General features: G+C 38.9%; 1 protein-coding gene across 1 annotated transcript; it reads left to right on the top strand.

Moving 5' to 3' along the window:
• Window positions 1-241: 241 nt before the first annotated feature.
• P2RY10 (P2Y receptor family member 10) lies at window positions 242-19,275 on the top strand. The gene is made up of 2 exons (XM_049872839.1): window positions 242-396; window positions 13,892-19,275. The coding sequence occupies exon 2, from the start codon at window positions 13,941-13,943 to the stop codon at window positions 14,925-14,927; it is 987 nt and encodes a 328-aa protein (XP_049728796.1). The 5' UTR covers window positions 242-396; window positions 13,892-13,940; the 3' UTR covers window positions 14,928-19,275.
• Window positions 19,276-22,832: the final 3,557 nt, after the last annotated feature.

Below are 22,832 nucleotides of genomic sequence, written 5' to 3'. Positions count from 1 at the left end.
ACTTGAAAATCTCATCTTGCCATGGAGCCTGCTGAAACCTAATGAGACAGGCATGTGGACTATAGTGAAAGGCGGAAGGGTAGGGAGCAGTGAAGAAGGCTAGTATGCAGTCATTGAGTGTGCGCATAACCTGCCCTTTGAATTTCTCTGCACCAATGAAATGAACTAAAAAAAAAAAAAATAGAAATAAAACTAAGGTGGCGTCATCTGTTCAAGGGACTTACCTTCGTTCTGTGCAAGTTAGGTTTCTGTGGTGAGACACCAAATGTATTCAACTTCCTCTTTCAACAACAAGTTTGTTAGTTATCGGCAGGATCCTTGCCCCTCAGAGTTAGGCGTTTTTACTCCTACCTCCCTGCAAAAAGAACAAGAGTCTAATCCCGGCTGAACTCCAAGGTAAGTTACAGCCTAACACCTGGAAATTGGTGGTTCCATGTGGGAGGATTGGTGGAGACATGAAGATCCAAGACGTAGGCTGTTGTGGGGTTGGTGTCTGAAATGAAAATGGTCTCTGGTTTCTCATCTCAGACTTTTTACAGCAGGGGCAAATATGATTGCCTTTGAATCTGACCAGAGTCCAAAGTTAAGGTTAATGCCGTTAGTCCCCACCATTGTTCCAGGAGTGTGGTGTCCATGATACATCTTCCTCTTTTCTGAGGGTTCTTTGTAGGGTGGGACCAGGAAAGATGACACAAAGTGGTTAGAAAAGAGTGTCCTCAATGAGACTCATTGGGACAACTTGGTATATTCAGTCAGAAAAAGAGGATTTTTTTACACATTTCATGTAGATTAAATTTTGTGTTTGTGGAGGAGAAAAGGAAATGTGAAAATGTTTGTGCTTTATCTTGGTTGCTGGGAAAAGAAGAATGATGTTTTGCACTCAACTTCTGCTGTGTGTAGTTCATCTAGCTGTATAATAAACAAAGATTTTTATCTATTAGCTCCTTGCTTTGAAGTTTAGTTTTCAGCAGTACAGAGACAGATGTTAAGTTTTCCCAGGAGAAAAGGAATGAAAACCAGAGCATAGATTTTGGAGCTGAAACCAAAAACCTGAAGAACCAAATCCATTGCCATCCAGTCAATTCCGACTCATAGCGACCTTATAGGACAGGGTAGAACTGCCACATATGGTTTCTAAGGAGCACCTGGTGGATTTGAATTGCCAACCTTTTGGTTAGCAGCCGTGGCTCTTAACCACTATGCCACAAGGGCTCTTAGAAGATCCAAATCTCTTAAAATACACATGGGGAAACTGAGAGATAGTGCAGGGAAGACACTTGGGATCACATCATCCAGTTTGGGAACCTGTGTCTTCTGACTAAAACACCCTTTTCCCTACAGCAGTCTGCATCTCCCAGAGAATACTGTAAATGTTATTTATGACTCTGCCAGTTTTTAGTTTAGAAAAGGAGAAAATATCTCAGATCACAAGCTCTAGTGAAATTATTTCAGAGTCCGCTTGGAAGATTTTTTTTGATCCTTTGAAAGCTACTGTTTGATCCAAGTCATCCGCACTATACAGCAGAGTCAAGAATAACAGCAAAATGACACCTGTCTTTTCAGTAATTATTGCTTATTACTTTGAGTGCTAACATCTGTCTTGTTCAAAGCCAAGATGAATGAGTAAAATAGGAACTGCCAATTGGGGAGTTCCTGAAGATGGACTGTGCCAAGCCAGGTGGCATCAGAATCAGTATAGATAGAATGATGACAGGTTTTGTTGTGCTTTTAAGGGTGAAGTAGCCTCAGTCCCAAGGATCCTGCAAGTAAGAATATAATATTTTTTGGTTGTTCAAATGAATGCAGAGAGTTTTTGCCAGTTCTGTTAATTGGAAGTTTATTCCTCAGCAATTGTGACACAGTAAAATTATTTGCTGCTGAAAGCAGGGGACTTGCAAGTATATTGCAGCAGAAAATGGCCTGAAGTATACTTGGAATTGGGTCATGAATTTGGGGTAATTGTCTTTGCAATGGCCCTGTTTAACATGGCTATTTCTTTGGACAAAGGGAGTTCTGTTTTGAGCTCAACTGGGGAAGTTGTTGAGTGCAAGTTGTACAACCCGCTCAAATACTAGCAGTGATGAATCATCAAACTCCAAATGAATGAGCATATTTCTGGGTCATTTGAATTGTCTTCAGTGGTCAGTGGTGTTTGAAGTAAGTCATTTGAGGCCATAAGAGACAGGGCAGACCTCTGTCATGGCTCTAGCAAAGAGGATTACACTTTGCCATCACGTCAGTTCCAACTCATGGTGATCACATGTACTACAGACTAGAACGGAGCTCCAAAGGGTTTTCATGGGTGTAATCTTTATGTAAGCAGATCACCAGGCCTTTCTTCTGTGGCACTGCTAGGTGGGTTCAAACTACCAACCTTTCTATTAATAGTTAAGTGCAAACCTTTTGCACCATCCAGGGACATTTTAGTAAAGAGAATAGAGGCTGTATGTTTTGAAACTACCCCTTCTAAGAGTTCCATCACTCAGGGTAGTAGATATGGCTGGCAAGAAATCTAGGCTTTATTTAAACGCCATTGGCCTAAAGGTCTGCTTACACTCCAGATAAGGGTATTTTGCAGAGAAATTTTCATCTAGTATCAGTTCACATGCATCAAAAGCAGAGTGATAAAGCAAGCAGAACTATAGACAGGGGGTCAAGGAGTCTGTGTTCTAGCTCAATGACTCAAAGGTGTGGCATTGGGCAAGTCATTTTATTTCTTTGGGTCTCAATCTTCTCACCTTTTATAAAGGGGAGACTTGGAATAGATGGTATCTAATTCCCTTCTTAGAAATATAATGATTCGATTCTAGGCTGCTAGGTACCTCAGAAATGTTACATATCATTAAGTCATGAATAACGGTGTCATTAGTAGGAAAATCTAATTAGAAGGTTCTTTCTGAAAATAAAATCCAAGTTTCCAGGGTAATTCAGTAACCTTTGCAAAAGGTCATTGTATTTCTTCCAGATTATGTTATCACAAGACCTTCAACTTTTAGGGCACAGGAAAATGTTTTGTAAGTAATTTCCTTTTTTGTTTTTCTTTTTCTCAAATAATAAAACACAGACAACAAAGGAAAGAGTTCTAAAATCTGATTTCCACCATGACTGTGTCTTTCAATTTTTATTTGTCAATCTTTTAAAACTAATGTTGCCTTTGAGAAATATGAAAATCTCACTAGAAGGTTATTGTGAACTTGCCTTACTGAGAACCAGACCCTGGACCCTAGAAAGACCTACCACATCATACAGATTTTTCAAGTACTCTGCACCCAACAGCCAAGAAGATTTTATAGATCTGTACACCCAAAAGTTTGTATTATAAGGACAATAATTATATTTTGTTCTCCAAATAAATTTATTATGATAAAGAATATGTATTTTTTTAAGTAGCATATGTTTTTCACACTCCCACTTTAAAATTACTGCTTTAGACCTGTCTGGCTCTCATGACTATACTTTTCAGGGATTTTTTTCTAAAAATACAGGATCTAACCAAAGTCCTAGGAGATCACTCTGTGTACACGTAAAGAGGAAATTCACTAATGTTTGTTGAATGTCTGTTGTGTACCAGACATGAAAATAGGTACTTTCGCACAAGTTTCCCATATAATCTTCACAACAATCTATGTTGTGGACACCACTAGTATCTTTATTTTATAGATGAGGAAACTGAAGCCCAGAGATAAGTGAGATGTTTCAGGCCAAGACCGAACCCATTGCCATCAAATCAGTTCCACCTTATACAGACTATAGGACAGAGTATAACTGCACCATAGGGTTTCCAAAGCTGTAATTTTTATGGAAGCAGACTGCCACATCTTTCTCCTACAGAGGGGCTGGTGAGTTTGAATTGTCAACCTTTTAGTTAACAGCCAAGCACTTAACCACTGCACCACCAGGGCTCCTGTTTCAGGCTACACAGCCAATAACTTAGTCAAGATATGACCCCAGGTCTGCGCAAAGATCATGGCTTTTTCCACTAACAAAATGCTGCACCAACTGCAAAAAATGGTATCTAATCATGCCTCCTTCCTAAGTGACTAAAAATCCAACTAAGATTAATGCATGGAAGTTCAAATTCAAACTCTAATATGCTAGTTCTTTAATTCATTTTAAAGGTATATAATTTTTACTTCCCCTAATTTACAGAAAAAAATGTGTAAACTTGTAGAATATATCCAAATATCTGCATTTCTGATGTCAAGCTGGGTTATCTGGAGTTGATTTTAATTAATTCAGAAGATATCAGTTTCCAGTCCCAGCTGATCTTCTTTAGCTCTGGTTATGAGAGATTGAATGAAGGACACCATGGTTATAGAATTCATACTGGCAGAGCCAATTCATGTTAGACTTTAGTGGTTAAAAAAGATAAAAAGGTAAGATAAGGCAAAGCAAAGTTCCCAATGACCTGTAAAAGCTGTACCTTGGAGAGTGAGAAGTTTCCTTTTAAGTGCCCATTCCCTTTTCCCTGTTTTATTTCCCCTTCTCCTCTCAAGATGACAATCCCACAGTTGTCCCTATCGTCAAAGAAAATAACCCAGAAAAAAACCCAGTGCCGAGGAGAGGTAAATTTAATAAACATTCTCATTTAGTGGTGTTAATATGGAGCCCTGGTGGCACAGTGGTTAAGAGCCTGGCTGCTAACCAAAAGGTCGGCAGTTCAAATTCACCAGCTGCTCCTTGGAAACCCTATGGGGCAGTTCTACCGTGTCCTATACCGTGTCCTATACGGTTGTTGTGCGTCGGAATCAACTCGACAGCACTGGGTTTTTTTGTTTTGGTTTTATTGAGAGGGTAGAGGTTTGTAGAGTCGGTACTAGGAAAAGAGCAGTCATTTTGATGCTAAAAGCTTAAACTCCACACTCCTGACTCTGCCACGTGCTAATCTTGCATCTTCAGGCAAATGAGATCGATTCTTTGAACCCCAGTTTCCTCATCTGTAAAATGAGGATGATATCCCCTGACATGATTATTCATAATATATATTTTTAATAATTATTAACTGCAAATGTTGGTGTAATAATGCTCTTGAAAATGTAAATCAGGAGATAGATTGAGGTGATAACTGTGTAAGCATTAACAGTGGCAATGGCAGTGCTGGTGGTATTAGTTAGGGGCAGGTATTGAGAGGGATAATGCCTATAAAGCACTGGAAAGTTAGAGCTGGAAGGGAGTTTAAAGATCACCCAGTTCAAATTGTCTTATTTTAATAGTGAGAAAAATGAAACCCACAAAAGGGAGGGGGCTTATTCAGGGCAAGATAAAGAGTTAGTATTTGAATAAGTATTAGAAACCAAGTCTGTTGGCAACAAATTCAGTATTCCTTTTCATATATCCTACTGCTTTTGAGCCTTTTCTATCCCACAAAAAGGCTTGTCCCATTCAGATCACTCCTGTTATAGATTGTTCCAGTACTTCTACCCACAGATCTGTTACGGTTTGGGTTCATAAACAAAGCTCCAAAAAGGCCCCTGGCTTTGATAGAACTGTACCCTAACATATGATGGGTAATTCAGAGTAGAGTTGCCCAATGCAGGGAAAAGATGAGAGTTAAGATGGGATCTTATGAGAGGAGCAAAATATTGAACTCTGAGATGGGCTTCAAGGGGAAAGGAGTTTGATGGAGTTTTGGTCAGGAATATCCTTAGAGCCACATGTTGAAAGTGAATCTTGTTAACTCAGAGCTGATGGCTGATTTTCTGTTCTGTGATTACTAGATTAGAGCTCTGTACTGGTCATTTTCTTCGGGACTTAGCTTCTGTCAGCAGACTCCTCTTTCAAAAGAAGAGGCATCCCTCCCCATGGTCCTGACCCTTGGAGTAGGCAGTGTGTACCCTGGGCAGAGTGTCCCAAACTGGAGGAACCAAGAGGCATTTACTTCTGTAAGACTGGTATTCTTAGGAATTCATCAAGGATTCTGCTCTAGAAGCTGGCTGAACGGACATGGAAACACAGGGTGGAGGGAAGGAATGTGCTATCTCATTAGGGGGAGAGCAACTAGGAGTATGTAGCCAGGTGTATATAAGGTTTTATATAAGAGACTGACTTGATGTGCAAACTTTCACTTAAAGCACTATAAAAATTTAAAACAAACAAAAAAGAAAGTGATACTAAATGGGCACGCCAGCCCAGGTGCAAGGATGAGAAGGCAGTAGAGGATAGGAAAGAAAGCTGGTAATAGGAACTCAAGGTAGAGAAGGGAGTATGTTGACATGTTGTGGGGTTGTCAGCCAATGTCACAAAACAATATGTGTATTAATTATTTAATGAGAAAGTAGTTTGCTCTGTAAACCTTCATCCAAAGTACAATAAATAAAGGATTCTGCTCTAACTGCAGCTGAGTGGTTCACAACTACAGAGCTAGGGACTGAAGCGTGGCACTGAGAATGTGGCATTTTCACAGGTTATAATTTTATCTGGCCCTTATTGTCTCTGTGGACTTAGTTAGCTGAGTTGGTTATGCAACATCGATGAAGTTAAGTCCTTAGGATTAATCCCCACATAAGCCAGCTAACATCAGTTGTTTTAATATGTTCAGCCTTGTTCAAGAATTAGAGAAGCAAATTTGGGACATGGTCCCTGACTTCATAAATTTACAACCAAGTGTAAAGAGATCCATAAATAGTTAAACAATAAAAGAGTTGTAATAAGGCAGAATATTTATTTAGTTAAAATATTAACGGAATAACTACTACGTGCCAGGAATTCTGCTATGTTCTGACATATTAGTTAGAAATAGAGACATAGATGCAAACATTTAACATAATATAGTGAATGTAGTGTTAATGTAATTCTCATGGTGATATGGGGCAACCAGATAAGCATTTTTATTACATATCTATGGTAGCATGCTAGACGATAGACTTTAAGAAGGTAATTCTTCAGGCAAGTAGATAATTTACTAAGTCTTTTAACAATCCAGGCAAGGGAAGATGGCAAGATGAAAGCCTGATATAGAGGAGCCGTAGCTGAGAGAAAGAGAGAATTTTGTGGTTGATTGGATTAAAGAGAAGTTGTCTAGGATTATTCTAAAGATCCTGGCTCTTGAACTGGATAGATGGTGGTGGATAAGTAAAGTTCAGGGAGTGTGATGAGTTTTTTGTTGTTAGTTGTTGTCAAGTCAGTTCCAACTCATGGTGATCCTATGTGTACAGAGTAGAACTGCTCTATGGGGTTTTCAAGGCTGTGATCTTTCAAAAGCAGAAGCAGGCCTGTCTACCAAGAGGCCTCTGTGTGGGTTTGAACTGCCAACCTTTCGGGCTAGTACTTCAGCGCTTAACCATTAGCTCCACCCAGGGACTCCCATGAGGAGTTTAGGTTTGGGCGTATTCATTTCAAGATGCTTTGGGATGGCTTGGGGACATTCAGGAGCTCTGGTGATGCAGTGGTTAAGAGCTCAGCTGCTCATCAAAAGGACAGAGTTCTAATACACCAGCCACTCCTTGGAAACCCTGTGAGGCAGTTCTGCTCTGTCCCATAGGGTCGCTATGAGTCGGAATCGACTAAAAAAAAAAAAACAGTTTTTGTTTTGTAGACATTCAAATGGGAAATCTCAGCTCAAAGTTGGACATACAGGTTTAATATCTGGAGAGAAGTCAGATCTGGATATATAGATGTGAGAGTCCTCAAGATATGGGTGGTAATTGATGCCATGAAAGTAGATGATGTTACTCAGGAAGAGTATGCTGAATAAGAAGAGAGGATACAGACTTGGAGAAAAATCAACATTAAAAGAATAAACAAAGCAAAAAGAAGCCACAGAACAGATTTAGAAAGAATGCACAGGTAGTAAAGAAGAGAACCAAGAAAGAATCGTGTGTTGGAAGCCAAGGGAGGAGAGCACTTATAAAAGATGGACGTGGTCAGACTGTTTTCAAGGCAGCAGAGACGTCCTGCATGATTTAGCAACATGATGATCACATGTGGACATTCGCCAAAACAGTTTCAGTGAGGTTGTTCAGGGTATTTACGCTACCTTGAAGGGCAAAGAAGAATGGATATAAAGTGAGGAAAAAGAAACAGTGTAAACAACTCTTGAAATTTTATTTAAGAAGAGAGGGAAAATGACAAAGAGAATAAAGTACTAGAGAAGAAAAGAATTATTTTTGAGGTTAGAGAGACTTGATGACATAGATATAGCTGAGAGAGGAGGGGAATATGATGATCAGGAGTGAAAGGAACAATTAATGAAAGAGGATCCTGAGGAACATAAGAAGAGATGGGATTAAGGGTACAAAGATTCATCCGGAGCATCTGGAAAGACAGCTATGTTGGGAAGTGAGATGAGTGTAACTGTAGAAAAGATTATATGTGTGTTGGGAGGGGGCAATGGATGAAGTTGAGTTGCTTTTCATCCAATAACCTCAATTTTCTCTGTAAGGTAAGACTGCTGAGAAAGGTCTGGGATGGGACAGCAGGAAATAGGAGAGAGGTTTAGTAGAAATGTGCAGATGCAGAATAGCTACCATGGGAAATGAAGAAGATGCTAAGCAGAGGTTTGCAAAAGAGGATAGAGCAAAAACAAACAAACAAACAAACAATAACTCTTAAGCTGGAAATCATAAATTTGTAGTTCTGTTAATCCAAAAGACGTTGGTATTTTTAATAGTATTGTCCAGCAGCTTAAGTGGTAAGAAAGAGAAGATTGTGGAATTGACCTGAGGTTAATGTTTTGCCAGGCTGGTTCAGCAGAAGAATGGGGTGCAAGGAAGTCAAGGGTTCTCATCTGAGAGTTGTCAATTTTACCAGTTATTTGATCTATAACTGGAGAAGAAGTGAGATGAAGGAGGTTTGTCGAGTTAGACTAGGAGAAATGGAGAGATCTAGAAATGTTAGATCTCTAGGAGTGTATGGTGCAAGTTAGTATGGCATAGTTTGCAGTGTAGCTCAGCAATCACAATGTTAGAGAAAGAAAACCACTTGAGACAACAGGAATTGATAAAGAGTACAAATTTGGAAAGCGCTGGAAAAAGGAAGTACTACCTTCTCTGACTCAAAGTGCCCTATCTCTCAGAATTTGATAGAGAAGAGAGCACTGAATAAGAGGCCAATAAGCCTGGCTTCTAGTTTTGATTCCATCATACTCTAACCCTGTGACCTTGAACGAGGCACTGAATCTGTCTTGAATCCATCTCGTTATCAACTAAAAATATGGTAGAGGTATTACTGGTACCTGTCCCGTTTACCTCACCAGGGTGAGGCTGTGCTAACATGAGGGGTTCTCATCATCTTCTATACCATTCCCTCAGTTCTTGGTGTGCACTGATGGTGTTTTTGGATAATTTAAAAATGTTTCTCCCACCAGACCAGAAGCTTCTCAGGGCCAGAGGCCATGGTTTATGAGTCTATATTCTCCACAGAATCTAGCACAGGGCTTATAGTATTGGGCTTATTAAATACATGTTGATTGAATGATGGCCTCCAAGGCAGTCAGAATTTCAAAAAATCAATGGAAAAAATTAAATAAGGTTATTTTCCCCTTTTTGTTTACTTTAGAGGCATAGACAGCTTTGGGAACTACAGATGCAACTTTCTTACCCCCATTTCAGGTCCCACACATGGGTGGGTATGAAATCATTTGCTGATTATATTAGTAGGTGTACACTTTAAAGGATCACAACCAATAAAATTGAAAAATTGAGATGCCTTTGGAAGCAGATCACAAAGATACCTCTCTTCCTGAGGTCCAGGTAATAGTGTTGATGATACTCGGAGAACTTGAGTTATGTTGGTTTCTACCCACAGGATACGTCTGATCACCTGTGATTTCTGCTTTGTTCTCTCAGGTCTTTCCAGGCATTATCTTTCTGAGTTGAAAAGGAAAGGCATAAGGAATATTGATGCTGATAGGCCAGATCAGAAGACAGAATTTCAGGGAAACAGTTGGCAGCAGAAATGTGTTAGTTGAGATATCATAGCTTGCATTTTTGCTTTAATGCTTTTAAATAAAGGCTTTGAACTATTGTGATGCAATTCAATCCAATTATACAAATACTTTTGGGTATTACTAGCTAGCAGGCTAGGTCCTAGTTACATGGAGATGAACAAATCAGATGTTATGACACTGGTGTTTTGTTACGACTCTAATGAAGTTATAATAGATTGGTTGAGATAACCAATGAACAAGTAAACAAACATCTGTATTACAAATGTAGATGCTACAAAGGGAAAGAATAAAGAGTATGAGAAAAGATAATGACGTGTAGAATTATCTAGTTAGGATTGGCAGGAAAGTTCTCTCTGATCATAAACTGAGTTTAAAAGGAGTCAAAAACGTGCATATCTGGAGGAGCAGAATTCTAGACAGAAGGAACAACACATACAGAGGCATGGCTTAGTTGTCTAGTGCTCCTATAACAGAAATACCACAAATGGATGGCTTTAACAGACAGAAATTTATTTTCTCACAGTTTAGAAGGCTGGAAGTCTGAATTCAGAGTGCCAGCTTATGGGGAAGGTTTTCTCTCCCTGTCTGCTCCGGTGGAAGGTTCTTGTCAGTCAGAACAACCTCGTCTCAGCTGTGTCCATTAGACAGGCCTCTCTCTGGCCCTTGGCCCCAAGGCCCCTCAGCCCGTCCTCTGTATTACTGAGGCAAGTGTTACAAAGCTCTTCAGCTCCACTGACAAGTGTCCAGACGCACCCCACTCCGCTTGGAAGCCTCCTGCCTGAAGGTACTCAGGTCTCTTTCGGTCTTTCTCACTCCCTGGGTTGGCTTCCACACGTCTCATACTGGTCTTCTAATTCTGCTGCTGCCATTTCTCTGTGGCTGCTTCTCACTGTCTTGAGCCACCTCCAGTGTTACACCTTTCTCTCTCCTGGTTGTAGGGGGTTCTCAGCACAGGGACTATGGGTCTAGAAGGTGAGCTCAACTCTCATCTCTTCTTCTTGGTGGTATTAAGGTCCCTATCTCTGTTTGCTTCTCTCTCCTTTTATCTCTTGTAAGATAAAAGGTATGAGTCAAGGGTATGACTTGAATAAGGGTAGTAAGGGTGGTGACTGGGATAAGGGTGTTCACTTGAGCCACACACTCTAGTAAGGTAGACTCAGTATACATCCTGCTCTAATCCTGCCTCATTAACATAATGGACAGCTCACTCCCCAGTGGGACTATAACTACAGGCATAAAGGTTAGGATTTACAATGTATTACAAAATGGAGGATAATTACATAAGCTCACAAGATGGAGGACAACCACACAATACTGGAAATCATGGCCTAGCCAAGTTGACACATATTATGGGGGGACACAATTCAATCTATAACAAGATCTTTGTCAGGAAAAATGCTTGGCTTGTTCTAGAAACTGAAAGCATCTCAGTTTAGCTGAGAATGAGAATGAGGTAGAGAACAACATAAGCTGATGTTGAGGGATATAGGAACCACAGTGGATATGGCCTTTAGGCCATGGTGAGACATTCCCTCATCTACACTATAAAGGCAATAATAACATTTACCTCTTAGGGTGGCTGTGAGCATTAAACTAGATAATGCATGTGAAAGCTCCCATTGCAGATATCGGGATACATAATCCAAAAAAAAAAATCCGAACCCGTTGCCATTAAGTCGATTCCAACTCATAGCAACCCTACAGGGCAGAGTAGAACTTCCCCATAGGGTTTCCCAGGAGTGGCTGGTGGATTCGAACTGCCAGCCTTTTGGTTAGCAGCTGAGCTCTTAACCCTTGAGCCACCAGGGGATACATAATAGATAGTCACAAAATTATAATTAATCTCTGCTTTTCCACATGGGAAACCCTGGTGGCGTAGTGGTTAAGTGCTACAGCTGCTAACCAAAGGGTCAGAAGTTCAAATCCGTCAGGCGCTCCTTGGAAACTCTATGTGGCAGTTCTACTCTGTCCTATAAGGTTGCTGTGAGTCGGAATCGACTCGACGGCAGTGGTTTTGGTTTTTTTGGTTTTCCACCTTGAGTACCCTCTTCCCCCTCATTCTGGTCTTAAGCCATACAGATATGCAAAAGATTACTGTATGATTCTTTAGGGCATATCACACGTGATAGGCCAAGTAGGGGGAAGTGAACATAAGAGAAATAGTAGATTATAACATCACCCCCCTTTTATCTGTGAATCCATCACTTGGAATTTTGTTCTTTTATCACATCTCTATTTCCTGGAGCCCTGGTGGCACAGTGGTTAAGTGCTTGGATGCTAAACTAAAGGTTGGTGGTTTCAACACACCCAGAGGCCCTGTAGGTGAAAGACCTGGCAATCTACTTCTGTAAAGATTATAGCCAAGAAAACTCTATGGGGAAGTTCCACTCTGTCATATTGGATCACTATGAGTCAGAATTTACTTAAAGATACCCAACGACGACAACAAAATTTCTTGGAGCAGGACTGAAAATGAAGTAGGAAGCTACTCTGCTACTTAAGAGGAGAAACTAAAACCAGATTGGTCTTGTTTTTGTAAATGTGCAAAACAAAATAACAACAAAACAATAACATAACAACAAAACTCTTATCCCACCTGAGGAACAAACTCACTGCTTTACTTCTTCCACTTCTGGCTCTAAATGCAAAAAATATTCCATGATATGGATAGAAGGTATGTTTGTAAAACTTGCTTTGAGTAGGAAAATGGATGGTGGGAGCAGGGTGGGTATGAAGATTAAGCACCTTGTCTTCCCTTTTGAAGTCCCAAATCTTTCATTCAGTAGATGTGTGGCTTTAAGAAACTCTTCTCTCTGGGCCTTGCTTTTTCTACCCTTTTTTTTTTTAATGTAGGAGTTGAATTAGAGTTTTTCCAAGGGTTCTTACCAGAGAATTAAAGTAAAATAAAGAGTCTTTGGATTGCTTGCTATTCCTACCTGCAGGGAGCCTGTGCAACTCCATGGTCAGACCTTGGAAAGCCCTAAAAATTACTGTGTGCTACCCATGTCCCACAAATAATACATAATAAAAACCATGCTAAAGCATAGAGTATGATTAAGGAACTCCAAAACAGATTTTCTCCTAATGATGACTACTTTAATGAACAAAAGACTAGCATTATATCTTTTTTCCAAAAAATGGTTTTGGCAGCCTTGTTTTGCTGTTGCCCTAAACAATGTTCATTTTGACTGTTGGATAATCCTGGCATATCCATGGCACCACACCAGCAAAGAATTCCTCTTAAAGGGTGAATAGGTCTTTTCCCCTCCAGGTTACATAAGAGAGGCTATCCCAGTTCAGCTTCTGGATGAATCCATATGCTACTGAAGTTTTTCAGGTAAATACGGAATGGGACCAAAGACAAAAGAGAGAGACAAAGTACAGGAGAACCTCAGAGTCACCAGCTACTGCGATGGAATAATAGAGAAACCACGTTCCCAACCCCTAAAAATCAGCCAGGACACTGGCATGCTGGCTCGAGGAGGCAGGGCCATTTTCCAAGTGTTGGGGAGCCAATGTAGGAAGACAAGACCCAGTGAGTGAGGTGGCAGGCAAAGAAGAGGCAGGGTGATCTGAAAGGTGAGGCTGAATTTCTACCATTGAAATTGGGGATGAGTGGGCAGTATTCACTCCATCCAAGACTTGAGGCAAGACAAATTTTGAGGCAAAGGAAACAGACTCAAATGCCAGAGATGATATACACACACTTTTGAATGTAGCAGGAACAATAGACTGAAAATTTCAGGACACCCTTGCCCCTGAGACACAATTTAGAGAATCTGGGAGGGCAGTTGGAGTGCAATTCCATGCCTCCATAACTGACTTTCATTGGGTGACCTTGGATCAGTAGTATAGTTTCCATGAACCTCTGCTTCTACATCTGTGAACAGGTCTCTTCTAATTCTAATATCCTATGTCTCTGTAAGTATAAAAGGAAGAGCTGATGGTTATCTAAATAACTCATTAATCATTATAGTTTTTTGTTTTTTTCTTTGTTTTGGGCAGGTATCATAACACCGTGGTTTACCTTGATGAATATACTGAAATATTAAAGATGAATAGCAACAGCACCAGCAATGCTGAAAATGGCTGCATTTCCCTTAATGTGACATTTCAGTACTCGCTCTATGCAACCACCTATATCCTCCTATTCATCCCCGGTCTTCTGGCCAACAGTGTGGCCTTGTGGGTTCTGTGCCGCTTCATCAGCAAGAAAAATAAAGCCATCATTTTCATGATCAATCTCTCTGTGGCTGACCTTGCTCATGTGCTGTCCTTACCCCTCCGGATTTACTATTACATCAACCATCACTGGCCTTTCCAGAGAGCCCTTTGCCTGCTGTGCTTCTACCTGAAGTATCTCAACATGTATGCCAGCATTTGCTTCCTGACCTGCATCAGTCTTCAGAGGTGCTTCTTTCTCCTCAAGCCATTCAAGGCCAGAAACTGGAAGCGTAGGTACGACGTGGGCATCAGTACTGCTATATGGGTCGTTGTGGGGACTGCTTGTTTGCCATTTCCTATCCTGAGAAATGCAGGCTTAGCCAACAACAACGAGTCCTGCTTTGCTGATCTTGGTTACAAGCAAATGAATGCAGTGGCTTTGGTTGGGATGATTACAGTTGCTGAACTGTCAGGATTTGTGATCCCAGTTGTCATCATCGCATGGTGTACCTGGAAAACGACTATATCCCTGAGACAGCCACCAGAAGCTTTTCAAGGGATCAGTGAGAGACAGAAAGCACTGCGGATGGTTTTCATGTGTGCTGCAGTCTTCTTCATCTGCTTCACTCCATATCATATTAACTTTATTTTTTACACCCTAGTAAAGGAAAGCATCATTAGCAGTTGTCTCGTTGTCCGAAGCACACTGTATTTCCATCCTTTTTGTCTGTGTCTTGCAAGTCTCTGCTGCCTTTTGGATCCTATTCTCTATTACTTTATGGCCTCAGAGTTTCGTGACCAACTATCCCGCCATGGCAACTCTGTGACCCGTTCCCGCCTCATGAGCAGGGAGAGTGGTTCATCAATGATTAGTTAAAAATAAAATAATTCCTCAATTATGAATTTGTTTACCCACATTCCTTGACTTGTTTCAAAGGTCAGAATGAATAGGCAGACAATATCTTTAGTTGAACCTTGGGGAATAACCAAAATAGGTGTTTTCTTGTGTGATAGTCGTGGTCACAAGGGTGTGATCGTGAATGCAGAGTGTGGAAAATATGAGACAGGAAAGGAAGATGGGATTTGCTTTTTTCTTCTTTTGAAATTCAAGGCATTTTCTTATTTAAGAAACCAAGATCAAAATTTTACTAATGTTTCTAATCAAATAGAAATGGGATATTTTATTTTAAGCATTTTTCAGTAAATATGTTGTTGTTAATAAGATACAATAAATACACGAATCTTTTCCAGCTTGTAAAAGTAAGTAAATCTTCATTTCATATGAAGACATTTCTGAATGAGGGTAAAAATCTATAGTATTTCTAAGGGATAAATGCACAGGCAGGAGGACTAAAGAGTTGAAGCAAATGTGTGCGTGAAGTTCAAGACCTCAAATCTGTTACTGAAGAAAGGGTATGGGAATTCAGTCATTTAAAATGTATTGGATGTCTATTGTGTTCTGAGTTGCCGCTGTTTTAGGTAATTTCACATATAGCATCTCATCTGCTCCCCCCCCAATAAACTTGTGGAAGTTTCCATTATAAACGAATAGATGGAATTTCAGAAAGTTTAAGCAACTTGCCTTGGAATAAACAGTGGTGAGCCAAAATTTGTCCAGTATACACCGAATCTGCTTAAATTTATTTCCTCTTTTTGCATTGTTACATTTACTAGGTCAATACTAAACTTTATTTGAATGGTGAAGACATATACTAAAGCTAGGTCACGTAAGACCAAGACCATTTCAGCACAACTTGCCTGGGATTATCTGAAAAGGCTGTGGGTTATGTCATGTCAGGCTCCAGTTTTCAAGGTATTAAATTATAAATAGTTGAGCTATACTAGTACTTTCTCAGTCTATACAATCCTGATGATATGGGTTATAACAGCCTGAAATAGTTTATTATTTCTCACAAAGTGTAATTTAAGGCTTAACGCATGATATACAAGCCCTATAAAAAAAAAATTTTTTTTTATAGGCCTATAAGTGGGTCAAAAAAGGAAAGTTGGAAAGCTGACAGATGAACATTTTGTAAAATTTGTATTTTTTGGGGGGGGAGAGCTAGCCATATTCTTTTTAAAATTTACTATATCTGCGCTTATTAAAAAATCCTTCTGGCAATTTTATTATCTTCATTTTTTACAAAGGTTATTGCCATCGTTTCAGAACCGTAAGAAAAATTTGAACATAAGTCGTCCTCAACTTCTGAGGTGGGCATTTATATTTATGAAGCTCAATCCGTCACGCTCATCTTTTATGCCTGCAATTTAAAGAACATAGATATTGGTGTTCAGTAAGGAGAAGGGAAGTAGTGGTCCTCAGAACATCCATTTGAATACACTGGCTATGGACTAGGAAGAGAGACAAACAAAAAAAGGAAGAAAAAAAAAGAACAAGAGTTCTCGTAAGGGAAAGAGTTCTGTAATTATAGAACAGTAAAACTGGTTTTCTTGTGCTTTCTTTATTAACCTGGATCTGAAGGAAATGTCAAAAAACGGTTTCCAGATGTGCTTGGAGTTAATGGCAGCACTAACAGAATGACTGGGTAGACAACCCCATCCTAAGGAGATGACTTTGAAAGAGATCCATTTGGAACTATGCATCCTGTTATGCTTGTGGAGGAAAGGAGCCTCAGTTCTTGAAAGTCGAACCCATATGCCCTTTTTTCAAGTGGTTAGCAAGACATGATTTGTGGATTAATGGGCAAATTAAATTATAGCCTTTTACTTTGAAAGAGCCCTGGTGGTGCAGGGTTTAAAGCACTCGTCTGCTAACCAAAAGGTCAGCAGTTGGAACCCACCAGACGCTCTGTGGAAGAAAGATGTGGCAGTCTGCTTCCATAAATATTTACAGCCTTGGAAGCCCTATGGGGCAGTTCTACTCTGTCCTATAGGGTTGCTATGAGTCAGAATTTACTCAACAGCAGTGGTGCTTGGCTTTGGATTTTCACTTTGGCCATCAAAAAAACAGAATCTCTGGGCTTTTTTCTTACCTCCTTTACAAGTAAAATTTCTACAAGATTAAATTTGTGTACAAACTCATAAATTTTATTTGCAATTCATGAATGTGGGGGGCATCAGCTTTGGATGTCAGATCAGATTTTTGAAGAGCGGTACAAAGTGAAAGGGTTTTGTAGGCACAGACAGAACAGGAAGCTATACTGGGCAAATTTCAGATTGGCTAGTGGGCATTTTCTTTCTTTATTTGGGATTAAGGGGAAATTTTGAACTAGGTTAAAATGAGCAGACAAGTCCTGATTAATTAGCTTATATTTCCACTTCTGGGAGAGTCAACTGACTTGGATCTTGGCTTTTAGGAAGATTAGGCATTTACAGGAAATACAAAGTTTTGATTTGCTGATGTGACTTCATCTCGGGCGGGCCTTTTGGGGGCCTAGTATAGTCAGGTTAACAACTGTAAATCCCTATGTGGATCCACAATCAACAACCATGGAAGCAGAAGTCAAGAAATCAAAAGTCTCATTGCATTGGGCAAATTGGCTGCAAAAGATCTCTTTAAAGTGTTGAAAAGCAAGGATGTCACCTTGAGGACTAAGGTGTGCCTGACCCAAGCCATGGTATTTTTAATCACCTCATATGCATGAGGAAGCTGGACAACGAATAAGGAAGACCGAAGAAGAATTGACGCCTTTGAATTGTGGTGTTGGCGAAGAATATTGAGCATACCATGGGCTGTCAAAAGAACGAACACATCTGTCTTAGAAGAAGTACAACCAGAATGCTCCTTAGAAGCAAGGATGATAAGACTGCGTCTTACATACTTTGGACATGTTGTCAGGAGGGATCAGTCCCTGGAGAAGGACATCATGCTTGGCAGAGTACAGAGTCAGTGGAAAAGAGGAAGACCCTCAACAAGGTGGATTGACACAGTGGCTGCAACAATGAGCTCAAGCATAACAACGATCGTAAGGATGGCTCAGGACCAGGCAGTGTTTCGTTCTGTTGTGCATAGGGTCTCTATGAGTCAGAACTGACTCGATGGCACCTAACAACAACAATGATAACAATGTGGTGATATGGAAACCCTGGTGGCATAGTAGTTAAGAGTTTGGCTGCTAACCAAAAGGTCAGCAGTTCGAATCCACCAGGTACTCCTTGGAAACCTTGTGGGGCAGTTCTACTCTGTCCTCTAGGGTCACTATGAGTTGGAATTGACTGGACACCAATTTTTTTTTAATGTGGTGAGAAAGAAAAGGATAAAAACATTCAAGCAAGAAATGGTTGGTTCTTGAATTTGAAGGCTGGGATACCTTACATAATGCCATGGGGGAAATGATAATGCTTGGAGTGATGAGATTGCAGCTCAAGAAATCCATGAGACTGCTTTAAAGTATGACAATGACCAAAAATTTGAACAGTTATCCCTGTGCTTACTACAGGAACATAATGTGATACAAAGTGGACAGCGAACCATAAATTCTTGAATGAATTTTTCAAAAATTGCTAAAAAGCCCCAAGTTGCCCCCCAATCTATGTAAGACACCTGTCAAAATCCACCTAGAAACCTTTCAGAATCCCACAGCCCTGATGAAAGACGTTTTCACCTTCTGATGGTTTTGGTAAAAATGGGAAGGAATTTTGAGGCATATAATAACTTTATACAATAATTTTTATAACAAAGGCAGTTTCTGTGTGATGGATATGCTGCTTACCTTTAAAAAGCTTTATATGCTAACACAGAATATAGGTATAAAAAATTGATTAAAGAGATTATTCTTATGAAGCAGTGGTCATTTCTATAAAAATATTGAGCATCAGACTCGTTTAAAAATGTAACCCTTTGTTATGAAATTGTTTCTATGAGAAAATCAGCATCTCCTGTTAAAATTTAAGAACCCCCAGAAGCCCAGACGACACTCCAAGACTTCTGGGTGTCTTATCATTAACTATATCTCTGCAAACCAACCTCATTAATCCCTCAAGAATGTCCCTTCTTGTTTCCCCAAGGACCTTGCTCACTTTGAAGTAATAGATAGTAGATGTTTAACCTAAACGTTTCTTTTTTCTAAGACCTGTATCTCTAGAATTTTGTGTATTCCACGTGATTTGTTCTTCTACATTACTGTATAACCGTCAAAGAACCAACGGTACGTTCTTTCATTTATCACAAGATTGTAAAATGCATATAAACAAAAAACTACTTTGCAATAGTCACACTTTCTCTAAAACTGACTGCCACTTTGAAAATGTCTCTCTCATTCTTAATAAATAGTTGCTGTCTTTAATTGTCAAAGTCTTATTCTTCTTTAGCGCTCCTTACATCTTTTCGTATATTTTCCAGGAATATATCTCACCATAAGATTGCTGCTTGTGATAGAAAATTTTAAACTGCATTCCTGTAGGTTTAATTTACTTTTAGGTTGTAAGTAGTATGGGTGGCATATTAACTATTTAGACCACTTATGACTGCAATATGTGATTCCAAGTACAAGTATACTATTCTCCTCTAAGACTCTAAGTTAATTAACCTCCAAAAGTCCCAAATTTACTACTGATGAATAATTAGCATATTTTGGAGCCTGCGTTTAACTCAAAAACCACAGTTTTGCTTTAGAAATAGAGAATACGTTTCTAATTTTCACGTAGGTGTTCCTTTGTCCAACTAAACTATATATGCAGAGTTATAAATTAGGGAGCAATTTGTTTTACAGAAGCTGAATTTCAAATCGGGTACTAAGAAGAAAGAATGAGGGTAGCAAATTTTCAGGAGCTGTTGACATACGTTAACATATTTCCTGATCTTTTGGACTTGCAGGAGAAGGGGGCACAAGGATTTCCACAATTTAAGAAATTCCATTTGAGTTGGGCCTTGCAGGATGGGGGGTCTTCAAGTTCTCACTAAATATGAAGAGTAAGCATTCTGGTTGGAAAACCCTGTGAGGCAAGGACGGAAAGACAAAAAGGCTGGGATTTGGCTAACACCAAATACTATAGTTTGGCTAGAAATATAGAAGGGAGTAGCAAGTAACGAAGCTGGAAAAGTTAGGAGTGTAGAATATGGGGGGCCTTATAGGATTTGAACTTTTGTGTGGTGGGGTGAAGTAAGGTGGATCATAAAAATGGTGGAAAGAGAAAACCTTATGTATAACTGGTCTTGAAGAACAATGGTTGGATATAAGAACATGGGCAAAAGTCTGGTGGCAAGTATACATCATAGATTTCTCATTCATTCTGAGGTTTGGATTATATAGGTAATACCACAAGCATGCACACAAGTATTCACAAATATACAACAGAAATAGCTATCATTTATTGAATCTATGTGAGGGGATTACTTTGGACTGTCATATTTAATTCTCATGGCAACCCTGTGATGTAGGTATTATCATCATCCCCACTTTTTGGATTAAAAACCTTAGGTATAGAAAGGTAAAGTTACTTACTCAAGGATATACAGCTAATAAGTGACAGGACCAGGATTTTTATCTCTGGAAGCCTAAATCCAGTGCTCATAAGCTTAACTACTACATATTAGCCTACACTTTACTGTGATAGAATGAATTTGGTGGGAAATGTTCGTGTATTTAAGGTGGTTTTCCCTTTAATCCAAAAAAAACCAAAGAAGTATATACCACATTTTGTCACACCCCTTTTTATAAATGCTTATTCCAAGCTCTTGTGTGGCAGCAAAGCCCTGGGGATTAGTGTAAATAAATATGTGATGACAGGGATGGCCTTAGCCATAAGCACACACATATGTATATATATAAGTAAATAAATAACCTGAAAAAAATCACTCTGAAATGTTAATTATCTTTGGGAGATGTGATTATGAATAATTATTTTTTTACTTTAAATTTTTTCTGATATTCCAGATTCTCTTTGGTAGACATAATTTTTAGTCAGAAAATAGTAAATACTATTTTAAAAAAAGAATCAGCAATTAGGCAAATGAAAAATATAATTGCTTCAAAACAAATAATTATGAGGGAATAAATTAAAAAACAGTAAGGTATAATGGATATTTAGTAGACATTAAATAACATAAAAAGGGAATATAGTGCTTCTAAAATAAGGAATTATACATATGACATTATACGACCCAAATTAGAAATACCAACAATGTAAACAATTTTAGAAAATAGAAAGGGCAGAAAATAACCAATGAGAAAATATAAGAAAATGCTATAATAAATTTAATGTAAATACATTTGTAAATCTCATTGAAATGGGTGATTTTCCATTTAAAAGAATCATCAAAATGATACAAGAAGTAGAAAGCTCAAACCACTGCAAAAGAAATTAAGAAAATATTAAGAGCATCTACATAAGAGAAAATTGTACCTGATGCACTTATTAAAGTTTTCAAAGAGCACATAATTTTGATTTTCATGATTACTCCTAAAATATAGAAAGAGAAGGTAAGCTGCTAATTCAATTTGAAATAAATTATGATTCTGATTAAGGCAAACACATAAAAAATAAAGGTCATTAATAAATATAAACTCAAAAAAGTCTAAATATAATTCAGCAATGCATTAAAATCCTAATATTACCATATTTAAACAACAACTTTATAGCATATTTTTAGTGCAGTGAAATTGTTTCAGTTATAAGTAAACCTAACAAAATAAATTCTGCCCTTCTCTCATCACCAAGCTGAAAGTGAAACTAACTTAAAGGGGAAAATTCAAACACATATCAATTTGTGACAGATGGGCCAGTATAGCAACATGAATTATCTGATTATCTTAACTGGTTATTATGAAATGGTCAAAAGGGACAAAAAGCACATATGTCACTTGATTATAATCATTTCATCAGAAATGGAATACAACCATGGGTTTGACCATTAAAAAATTTGACCACTGAAAAAATTTGACCTTTTGAAATTCTTCAGCCGTTTACTAAACTATAACTATAAAAAAAAATATAGATGCTACAAAAGACTTCTTTACAGATTTACAGAGAAAATATGTCACTTTGGTGATTAAGGTACATCTGACCCAAGCCATGGTCTTTTCAATACCTCATATGAGAAAGTTGGATAATGATAAAAGAAGACAGAGAAGAATTGATGCATTTGAACTGTGGTGTTGATGAAGAATATTGAATATGCCTTGAACTGCCAGAAGAATGAATAAATCAGTCTTAGAAGACATACAACCAGCACACTCCTTTAAAGTGAGGATGGTGAAACTTAGGCTCCCTTACTCTGGACACATCATCAGGAAAAACCAAACCAACTACTAGAAAAGGGCATCATGTTTCATAAAGTAGAGGGCTAACAAAAACGAGGAAAACCCTCAATGAGATGGATTGACACAATAACCACAACAAAGGACTCCAACATACCAAAGATCATGAAGCCTGCACAAGACAGGGCAATGTTTCATTCTGTTGTAATAAGGTCACCATAAGTCAGAGCTGATTTGACCACAACAACAAGATGCTTGGCCCATGGAAGGTAGTAGATTTCCATGTGGAGAGTACTTGATTAGTCTTTTCCAGATTTGGAGGTAGATAAATATTTACTAATAGTCTCTACAGACAGTCTCTGTTCAGGCTAAGTGGCAAGACAGTTATGCATATGTTTTTGTTGTTGTTAGGTGCTGATGAGTCAGTTCTGACTCATAGACTCTAACAACAGAACAAAACACTGCCCAGTCCTGTGCCATCCTCATAATTGTTATGTTGGAGCACATTGTTGCAGCTAGTGTGTCACAATCCATCTCCTTGAGGTCTTCCTTTTTTTTATCTGACTCTACCAAGCATGAAGCATGATGTCCTTTTCCAGGGACTGATCCTTTATGATAGGATG

This window comes from Elephas maximus, chromosome X, assembly GCF_024166365.1.
Source record: "Elephas maximus indicus isolate mEleMax1 chromosome X, mEleMax1 primary haplotype, whole genome shotgun sequence".
Lineage (NCBI taxonomy): Eukaryota > Metazoa > Chordata > Mammalia > Proboscidea > Elephantidae > Elephas > Elephas maximus.
The sequence above is the reverse complement of the archived record's forward strand: the minus strand, read 5'-3'. Positions and strand labels throughout refer to the sequence as shown.